The sequence below is a fragment of the Balaenoptera physalus genome, assembly GCF_965194825.1.
Source record: "Balaenoptera physalus genome assembly, chromosome: 14".
NCBI classification, from domain to species: domain Eukaryota; kingdom Metazoa; phylum Chordata; class Mammalia; order Artiodactyla; family Balaenopteridae; genus Balaenoptera; species Balaenoptera physalus.
The window spans coordinates 31,291,486-31,302,731 of record NC_138893.1 but is presented as its reverse complement, the minus strand read 5'-3'; the positions used below and the strand labels follow the sequence as shown (position 1 = coordinate 31,302,731).

The 11,246-nt window shown below is 40.1% G+C and overlaps 1 protein-coding gene across 1 annotated transcript; it reads right to left on the bottom strand.

Moving 5' to 3' along the window:
* Positions 1–4,682: 4,682 nt before the first annotated feature.
* Positions 4,683–8,562, bottom strand: LOC309642614 (60S ribosomal export protein NMD3-like). Its single transcript, XM_082424356.1, is given in 3 exon segments — positions 4,683–7,020; positions 7,340–7,753; positions 7,757–8,562. Coding segments are annotated over 3 exon segments (1,635 nt in total). The 5' UTR covers positions 8,471–8,562; the 3' UTR covers positions 4,683–6,513.
* Between the last annotated feature and the right edge of the window lie 2,684 nt (positions 8,563–11,246).

The window sequence follows — 11,246 nt, the reverse complement described above, 5'->3', positions numbered from 1 at the left end:
GCTGGTGTGACAGATGACAGCGACTCTGAGCCATGTTAGATGGCATTTGTGTGGCTCCGATGCCAGAAGCATTCTAAGCGCCGGTGTTGCATATTTATTGATCTCCATATTCCCAATAATCTGATGCCCGTCACATTTGACAACATTATGTGGAGAGGTCAGCTAGATGGGGCTAATGAAACTGTTTCCAAGATGGATGTTGTTTTCCACAACATTACCCTTGCAAATAGCTGTCAGTGGGGCATTTCACTGTCGGGCCAGGCATTTGAGGACCTTTTTTTTTTTTTTCTTAAATAGTTGACGTTAACATTAAACAAAACCTGAAGCAATTAAATCATAGTATTTATTTACGATAGAAAACATGGACGCCCTGGCATCTTTCCAAATGAAAATCTTATTAACAGACATGGTGCTTGTGGGAAAGTCCTCAGCAATTGGAGATTGGCTTGGCTGTCTAAAATGCTTGACGGATTAGCCTGAGATGATGTGAAGGACCAAATGGGAAATGGCTGAAGTCTGGAGGATTAAACCAGCAAATAGAAAGGCTTGCTGCAGACCAGAGGCACGTGGTACTTTTGTGACCATGTTTCCAAGCTTCCACACTGCTGCAAACAACCAGCACAAAATGCGCTCAGATTTAGATAAAGATTGATAGGAAAAAAGAAAGAAAGAATATGGAACAGTATTTGCAAAGAGGATACCGTTTAGTGAAATGCTGCATGTGAATTAACCACACTGGAAATGCATCGGGAGCAGTAACGAAAATATTAAAGACGGGTTTCCCGCACCTGAATCCAGAGCTCTTTGAAGCCCTGCAAAGGGACATTTAGAGACTTTCACTGTCTGTCCTGAGGGTGACCATGGTAGACAGTGATCCTGATGGCTCTTCTAAGGAATCCATCCTGGTTTAATTCCAGGTGGATGTATCTTCTTTAAACATTCACTGAAGAGTTTTTAGCAGCTATGTGCCAACGTGATTTCTGAGAAACTTATTGCATATCTCGGTAGGGCCACTGAGAATTTTGGGTTCTTTAAGAAAGGCACAGTCAATCTTTAGTTTGAAATGCATTATTTTACAAAGGTACGTGTACCTAATAGGTTTCTTCATGGCAATGTTCCTCTCCCAACTGTATCCCAGAGCAGACACAAACAAGGGTAAATAATGGAATTAATGGTACTTGGCTACTGGCTCATCCAGAACTTTCTTAACAATGAATTCATTTATTCAGTGTTAGCATTTAGGAACATTAATCCACCACATTGCTTACAGTCACAAAAATTGAAGAACTTCTCAACTTGTTTATTTTGTAGGAAGGATGCCAGAGAAGAGATGATTAACTATTGTGCCTTTTCCTTTAGTGGATCTCAGTACCTCTTTTCATCACGCCCTTTTTCAGGTTATGCCTTTCGCATTGTGTTGAATGAAGAGGTAGAAAAGAATTGACGAGTTCAAGAGCAGTGAAGTTCACTGCGGGGCAGATGCTTATGTTCTTTTCGGATGGAAAACTTGTTTCTCCTTCATACCCCCTCCTCCACTCTCACGGAATATATATACCATTAAGAGAGCATGTTCTCTCTTTGATGAATACCTAAAAGTAATAGGGGAAACAAAGTCAGGTAATGGCAAAAGTCAGCTCCAAGTAAGGTAGAGTGGTACAGCATGCTGCCTACAATTTGAGAGACACAATTCTCATTAAAGAAAAACACCGACAAAAAAGTCATATGTGAGAGATGCAAGTTAAAGCTACCCTAGGCAGCTTTAATTTAGGCATGAGCAAATTACATGAATAGCAGTTGCTATAGTAACTAGTAGATAATACGGTGTTTATGTTGCTATTGCGATATCTTGTACTTTACTGGAATAAGAAAAAAAAAAAAAGATTTCCAGGAGCACACAGACACTGCATGAAGGGAACATATCTCATAACCATTTTACTTCTTCCATTTTACTGTTTATTTATGGTGAAATGGGTATCTACAATTATATACAGCCCTTGGGTTGGTTTGTTGTTATTCGTATTTTCTTAACTGAGATGTCCCTTTGAAAGCCCAGTCCCTGAGACATCTCTGAAGCTGCCCTGTCTGCCATCTTGGATGCCGCCAGGGGGAGAATTCTGTGGTTGGGCATGGCATGCCGTGAGCCGTAGGCTACCATGGGTCAGATGACTTTGAACCCAAAGGCCAAGAATGCTTGAGAATTCAGGGCAGGACAGATGCCGTCAGAGGTTGTGATGTTATACATTTGATGTAATGCAAGGTAATGCAATATTATGCATTACGGAGTGTTGGGCAGTTAGCATGATTTTAAAAAGCATTTGAGGTCCTTTCTAGAGACAATGAAAATATCTCAAAGAGGACTTGTGATGGATGAAATGCAGTTGGCGCCCATCGAAGGCTGCAGCTGATGGAGAGGCAGTAGAGAACATAGCAAAGCAGACAGTTGCCATTTTGCTGCATGCAGGAGGCTGGCAGGCAGACCCCAATAACTCGGGTCCCAATTCAGATTTGGGGGCCTGGCTGCTGACTCCATGGCAGTTCACTCAATAGTTGCTCTGCCTTTCACTGCTGTTATCACCACTTCCAAAGCGGGTTTGGGCAAACTCAGGGTGCTTCCAGACCTTTCAAATTCTTTTTTTTTAAGCTTTGCTTTAACTATAATTTATTTAACTTTAAGTATAGAGACCTTTCAAATTCTTAACACAACACTGATTTATATTAATTTAATTTAAAAACTCATGTCAGGTAGGGTTTTTTTCTTCGGGGATGGAATAGGGGAGTCTTAAGAAGGGGAAATACAGAGGTAGAGTCCCACCAGCCCCAAATGACTGTGGTGATGGAAACAAAACCTGAATGCACCGAGGTGTCTTCCTCTGCATATTCTTCACTTCACACCCTCCTTTGCACAATTTTCTCTCCATAAGATGACTCAGAGTAGAGTAAGCATTGTCTCTGAAGCCAGAAAACCTGAGTTCTAGTCTCAGTTCTGCCATTTCCTAGGATTGTGGCCTAAGGGAAGTAATCCAGTAATATTTCTCACTTGTCAAATGCTGTTAGTAATGCCCACCTGATCAGCGGGGACTGGATGAAGCTAGAGCACTCTGGCTGAGCATCTGGCTATGAGCTCCATCTCTCTACAGCTGTTCCTTAATGGTGCATCTGTCTTGGCTAGTCCCAGATTCAGGTGACTCATTTGATTTCTCTGGCCTCAGTTTTCTCATCTGCAAAATGGTATCCTTGGCCTTGCCGGCCTCAGAGATGCCTTCCTCCTCACATTCTGCGATTATATGGCATAAGCTTTTCCAGGTTCCTAAATGTCCTTCCCTTAAGAAATGTGTGCAGAGACCTTTTGAGTCTTCATGGCCAAATGCAAATTCCTCTTCTCTTCCTGAGCTTGAAGAGCTTCTCCACTCAAAAGTTGGTTTGAAATGAGGTCTTGTGTATATTACAGGTGTGGCTTCCGGGCTGGAAGGAATGAAGAAATCCATGTGAGCTTTTGCCTTTAGGCTGATAATGTGTTTTAATTTCCATTTCACAAATGAAACAATTGAATTTTCCGGAGCTTAAGCGACCAAGGCAAGGCCTCACTACCCTCAGCATTTTGGTAGCCTCTACCTGCTCTACGTTTCTTCTCCCGGTGGGGTGTGGGGGGCAGTCACCAGAAGGGGGCAGTTCCAAGGAAAAATGTTCAAAGGGGGAGGCCAGTGCATGCATCTTTACTCAGTTACTGTCAAAACCAATACTGCATCACAGGAGAAGCAGATGGTGGGCCAGGAACCCACAGGAGGTGCGAGGAGGGAGAGGGAGGGGTATTGAACTGCTTGAAGAGCAGTGTTTGGTCACCAGATTCATAATTCCCATCCGTCTCCAAAGCCCTCGGTACCTGAGACCGTTCAGCACCTCACCCTGCACCATTGCCTCCAGATCGCAAAACTCATCAGACTGTGAAGTAAGCTGAGTAGGAATCAATTTTTTGTCTAGCCCCAGAAATTCTTTGGAATAATATGTCAAAATGTTTATCTCGTCTGTTGCAATTGGCTTGAAAATATCAGAATTTCTATGGATATTTATGAGATTTCCATGTACCATCTGGCTCCCTACATGTGAGTGTGAATACACAGATGCCTGGATAATGTATAGGGAGCCAAGCACATTTATTTTTACAGAGAGTAATTATTACAGTCTCTCCTTCCAGAAATGAGCCTTTTGTTTTATGTTTTCAGAGAGAACTTGTGAAATATTAAGATATTTTACTGCCTTAATGTTCTGAATTGTTTGCCTCTCCATCCTGCAATCTAAAACTCATTAACAGTTGAACAATTTAATCAGAATGAATCAAGTTGTGAAATGGAGACACGGGCAGTTCACACAGCCATAAAGCATGGCTGAAACTTTTCTGAACAGCTTCATAAAACTTAGAAGGCAGCAGGAAATAAATGATTATCCTGGACAATATCAGAGTAAACAGAACCTGGAGCCATGAACTTGGTAATTGTTCTTCCTCACTCAGCACATTTGCTGAGGCTTGGTCTTAATTCATGGGATGGACCAGTGAGTATAAGGATGTAAGTTGCCAGTCCTTCTGTAAATTTTTTCTCTTAATTATAAGCATGATCAGGGAAGCAAAGTGAAAGTGGTACGTTAAGCCTGACTTTAAACTCCAGAAGTTTTCTTCCATTAAAAATAGTCCTTGGGGACACTGGGAGGCTCCAACCCACAGTTTTTGGGGAAGACCTCAGTTTCAAGAGTGACTTATTCATTATACTTTTAAAATGTCATTCATCCCAGAATTCTCTCTGCAGAGGTGGGCAAGTGTGTTTGGTGGAAATGGGTTTTAGTTTCATTCCTAAGTTTGGCTTGTATCCACATCAAATATTGTCTGACAGAGTCAGTTGTATTATGCATTTGAAGTCAAGGCCACCAGTAGAGCAACCAACTCGTCCTCAATTGCCTGGAACCCACTGACTCTCAGGCAAATTGGGATGGTTGGTCCCATTAAAAAGTCCCAACTCCCAGATATTTCCTGGCATCAGTGCCTAAAAATTACTCTCCCTTCTAATGTAAGAATTTTCCCTACAACTTCTTAATCAGATGATTATCCAGAATAGTGTTTTATATATATATAAAGTATATATATATATATTGTTCATAACTTTTATCCCATCTTCTTCTGAGAATGAATTGAAGCATCTATGTAGGTATCCAGCACATGTCTGGGTACTGAAGTTTCCCCATCTCTACGTCGTCAGTGAGAATTTGTGAAACAACAAAATACTCTACAGCTTTGATATTATAAACTCAAATTGCACCACCTACACCATGCCTCTTTGTTAATTTTTTTTTCACTTTAGAAAGCACAGGCCTTTATTCAAAACTTCAGAATTAGGGAGTCTGATCTTAAAAAAGGGAAAATGTTCCATTCAGTACTTACTCAATTTCCTTATTTAGTGGTATATATAGAATTTATGAATTAGCTCTTAGTTCTGGCATGCTTAGTAACTCTGATCTTGCTTACAGAAATAGGTTCTTAATACTTCATTTTCAGAACACTTTAAAACCCAAGCCAATGCTTTTCCTTCAAGGATGTGGAAGGCATTCCTCATTCAAATCTGATTCATGGTTTTATAAAGCATGAAGATCACATTTATTACTTCATCATCTATATGCTGGATTCTAATATTCTTTTTGATGGTGATGTGTTCAGTGATAGAAACTTATAAAGAGAGAATTCCTTCTAAATTTGTAAACCAAAAATTTAAAAGCAAAATCCCTGAAGTGATAGGAAGACATTTTTATGACATAAACAGCTACTTCACTAAGCTGCTGGCACAAGCCAAAACGACAAAGGTACAAATTGTTATTTAACCTTTAAATACTGTTTGCTACAAATCTACAAATATTTTAAATATACTTTCTTCTGCAATGAAAATTAAGATAATTCCCAGCTTAACAGCTTTTGAAGATGTAAATATTACGAATAAAAAAGATAACTTTCCTAGTGAATGTCCAATGATAAACTGAACCCCAAGTTTTCTATCCCAAGGACATAAAAATGATCTAAATTGGACTAAGTGCATGGCAAGTTCATGTTAAAAATGATTCTTCATATGCTCTTCTACTAAAGCAATCAATATAAAAAGAATCTAAAAGCTTGTTTTCTGCTTGAAGATTTAGGTAACCTCCAAGGAATCACAACTTGTGAGCTTTTAAACCCAGAGCTATAGTATGTGAAAATACTAGTGCCTCATAAAAAAGCAAGCTGATAAAATTCCATATGTAAAATGGCCTAAATATCAGTAATAATTACATTCTGCATAATTTTTTTTATCTAAAACTTCCAAACCATCAATCTTTTTCAGTGCTTCGAGTGAGCAATCAAAATAGTCATATTTATTCAGGTTTAAAACTAAATTTCTCTGCTCTCAATATGAAGGCATAGACAGAATAGACAGTAAAAATTATTTTGTCCAACATTCTGGGCCTATGGATGTGGAAACCATCTACAACATGATCTCATTAGGTCATCATCGATTCACCTTCTTCACCAGTAGCATCTTGGGAAATGTGAAGGTCTTCAAGTATCTCAGCCAGACTAATTCGAGGTGCTCCTTCATCATCTCCTTCATCATCTGTGTCACTTTCCACAGGAATGGTTGAATCTCTATAAATATGCACATTTTTTCTAATTGCCTCATTTTCTTCAAGATCTTCAAGGAAATCTTGGTATTGCCTTTCATCATCTGTATCCATGTTTCCTCTATCTCCTGCAAGCTCTTTCCGTTTCCAGTTTCTAAGACACTGACGTTTGGTACGGTCATAGCTCTTCTTGATTAACACCACATCGAGGACTCTATCTGATTTCATTTTGTTGACATGTTCATCATTTAAGTTACAGTTGGCCAGATCAAACCCCAACACCAGGTCTCCAGGATTTAGAAGATGTCCCAAATGAGTGCGACAAAAATACTGTTTATCCATATTCATTTCAGATGTTTTCTGTACCCAGACTTCCCCGAGGGTATGCTTTTTTTTTTTTTTAAAGATTTATTTATTTTATTTATTTATTGATTGATTGCTATGTTGGGTCTTCGTTTCTGTGCTAGGGCTTTCTCTAGTTGCGGCAAGTGGGGGCCACTCTTCATCGCGGTGCGCGGGCCTCTCACTGTCGCGGCCTCTCTTGTTGCGGAGCACAGGCTCCAGACGCGCAGGCTCAGTAGTTGTGGCTCACGGGCCTAGTTGCTCTGCGGCATGTGAGATCCTCCCAGACCAGGGCTCGAACCCGTGTCCCCTGCATTAGCAGGCAGAGTCTCAACCGCTGCGCCACCAGGGAAGCCCGGGTAAGCTTTTTTGATACCATTCCAGCACCTGTACTGTGTTTTAGATCTCGGACTATGCTGCATTCCATAACAATAAACTCCTCTAGCTGTTTGGGATGGCATAAACTATTGAAAGGGTGACTCCAGAAAGTGTTCCCATCAATATCTGCAACTTGTAGGGTATTTGGATCTGTGAGATGGATGACGCTGGTTACACGAATACACACACAAATCTGGTTCATGTTTCCCAGGCTTTGTGCCAGTTTTGGAGACAGACAAACAACATTATCCTTGCATATTGGAACAATTTCCACAGAAAAAGTGCTGTTGTAATTGTATGTGTTACTATGGATATCCTGAGAGAGCAGTCTCTGTGAGGCTTTGTATCTAGTGGGAACAGTACACTGAAGAAATTCTGCCATCTTCTGAGCATGTTGTTTTCAGGAATAATAGAAATCCAGACCATCATGAATCTCTTTGATACGAAGTGTATTCTGGTGCATGCCATATTTCAAAATCAGCTGTTCCAGATAGTAGAAAGTTTTTTTGTGCAAACTCTTTTGCCTGACTTGAACCACAGCCTTCCAGAAATCCTTAGCTTCCACTCTATGGCAATCTCCACACATCTGGGGCTGAACAACATAATCCACCACAAACACTTGCTGAAGGATAGCACCATTCATCACCTCTTTCTGAATAGTTAGTTTAACTTTAAGTCTCTTAGAATGGGGCTCAGTCCAAACAAAGCTTGCATCTACAGGACGTACCTTACTCAGAGGGGCTTTGATTTTTTTCAAACACAAAGCAAGAAGTTCCCTGGATTCTAAGGCACATTGTACCCAAGTTCCTGGTGGCTGGAAATATCTTTGGCATTGTTTGCAGAAAGATAGAGAGACTTGTTTAGGAATGCCTTGGCTGATATCTGCTTTACTTCGCAGACAAGCCACACAGATACTGGCAGGATTTGGACTAATCCGGGCACCACAGTCGCAGCACAAGATGCGTCCAGGTGTGTGCTTCACCGGTTCTGTCATATACTCCGTTTCTCTGTATATCTTAGCGCCTCTGGGCCAGACCCAGATGTGCTGAAAAACCACGGCAGGGCCAGTTTCTATCGCCCAGTCCTTATTTTGTAATTTGCACCAGCAAAGCACCATTCCTATTCCACACAGGCTCGTGCGGCCCAAATATAGAAGCTCTTACAGTCTCGTCACGCCGTTTTCTTTCTCACTATTAAGCTTTCACCTTCAGGGTTGGGTTTGTTGGACAGACCTGGGCTTCTCAACATCCATTCGTACTCTTTTGACTGTTCAATCAGATGAATTCTAACTTCACCACCTCCTAGCTATGTCACCGTGGACAAATGCTGTCCCACATTATGCCTCAGTTTTCTCCTCTGTGAAGTGAAGATAGTAAGACTGAAGCTGTAGAGTTGCCATATGGGTCACCATATGTACAACCCATAAGGGAAAAGTACTTTGGTGTGCCAGAACATGCCTGACAGTGATTTGGCCAAGTCCAGCTGGGAGCTCTGGGCGGTTCTGGCAGGCAGGGGTCCATTAGTGACTGATTGGGACATGCTGATTTTAGTGTAAGCACAAAATTCTAATCCATGATTTCAGGGGCCCCTCATGACCCACGGTTAGAGAGGCGTCATCAGAGAAAAGGCCTGCTCAGTTCTTTGTGAATTATTTCTTGACTTGTGGAAATATTATTTTATCGCAGTTTGTATATAGAACAATCCCTTCCCAGTTCCTTGAGATTTTGGTTTACCTGGGTTTACTTCTGAATACTTTCCCTAACTACCCCTCATTGGATTAATCAAGATTTGGAAGTGATATGGGTTATTTCTATTTGTTTAGTGGCTACCCTTAACATTTTAACATGCATACTTCTATTAACAAATAACAAAGTTTCTCAGTATTTTATCCTTCTTTTAAACTATGAGGTCATTAAAACATTACACATAGCCAGCAGTAACAATAACATTTTGGCAATGTTATTTCATCGAACCCTCTCATTATTACTATTATTACTATTGTTATTATTATTGTGGAATATTTTATAGAAAATCCCAGATGTCATGTCTCACCACTTAGAAATACTTTAGCTGACAAGAAATTTTTCCCCTTAATATAACCACTATGCCATTATCAGCAAACAAAATTAGCAATAATTTCTTAATATGATCACATATCCCTTCCATACTTAAATTTCCTCAGTTGTCCCCAAAATCTTTTTACAGATGGTTTGTTTGAGTAAGTGGCCAAATGTGGTTTGCATATACAGTTATATTTTGAAGAAAACATAAAATGCCCTATGGCCTGGATTTTGCTTGTTGCTTTCACTTGGTGTCCTATAATTTGTTCTTTTATTCCCTGAGGTATTATAAACTTGTGTTTAAATTCAGTGAGCATTTGAAATTCAGGACTTTTTGTGTAGTAACCCTTCAGAGATGTTTCTGTGTACTGATTGCATCACATCAAGAGGCACAGAAATATCTGGTGTCCCATGGTTTTATTGATACTAAGATTGATCAGGTTCAGATAGTAGCAGCTAAGTCTCTCGTTATGAAGTTCTCCATAAAACCTTGCACATAGTGCCTTTTTTTTTTTTTTAACTTTTTAAAGTTTTTTTATTTTATTTTTTAAATTTTAATTTTAACTTTTGGCTGCATTGGGTCTTCACTGCTGTGCACGGGCTTTCTCTAGTGGCGGCGAGCGAAGGCTGCTCTTCATTGCGGCGCGTGTTCTTCTCATTGTGGTGGCTTCTGTTATTGCAGAGCACAGGCTCTAGGTGAGCGGGCTTCAGTAGTTGCAGCACGCAGGCTCAGTAGTTGCAGCACATGGGATCAGTAGTTGTGGCTCATGGGCTTAGTTGCTCCACGGCATGTGGGATCTTCCTGGACCAGGGTTCGAACCCCTGTCCCCTGCATTGGCAGGCGGATTCTTAACCACTGTGCAATCAGGGAAGTCCTCGTAATGCTTTTTAAAAAAATTGTAAAATATATATAACATAAAACCTGTCATTTTAACTATTTTAAAGTGCATCGTTCTGCGGCATTAAGCAGATCTGCAGTGTTATATAACGATTGCCACTATCCATTTCCAGAAATTTTTCATCATCTGAAACTGAAACTCTTTACTCATTAAACAATAACTCCCCATTTCTCCTCCCCTCCGGCTCCTGGCAACTACCGTTCTCCTTTCTGTCTCTATGAATTTCCCTCTTCTAGGTACCTCATACAAGTGGAATCATACAGTATTTGTCCTTTTGTGGCTGGCTTATTTCCCTTACCATAATGTCCCCAAGGTTCATCTGTGTTGTAGCATGTGTCAGAATTTCATTCCTTTATATGGCTGAATACTATTCCATTGTATAGATGGCCACGTTTTGTCTATCCGTTCACCTGTTTATGGACACTTGGGTTGATTTTGGCTATTGTGAATACTACTGCTATGAACATGGGTGCACTCACTTAATGCTTTTATTATTCACTGATGATATTTGTCTAGATCCATCACAGGCATACCTCGTTTTCTTGTGCTTGGCTTTATTATGCTTTGCAGATATTGCATATTTACAAACTGAAGTTTTTGGCAACCCTGCATTGAGCAAGTCTACTGGCGCCATTTTTCAAACAGCATTTGCTCACTTTGAGTCTCTGTGTCACATTTTGGTAATTTTCACGATATTTGCAACTTTTTCATTATTATATTTGTTATGGTGATCTGTGATCTTTGATGTTACTATTGTAATTTTTTGTTGTTTTGTAATTTAAGTATGTACCTTGTTTTTTAGATATAATACTGTTGCACACTTAATAGACAACAGTAAATATAACTTTTACATGTACTGGGAAACCAAAAAATTCATGTGCCTTACTTTATTGGAATATTTGCTTTATTGTGGTGGTCTGGAACTAAACCTGCA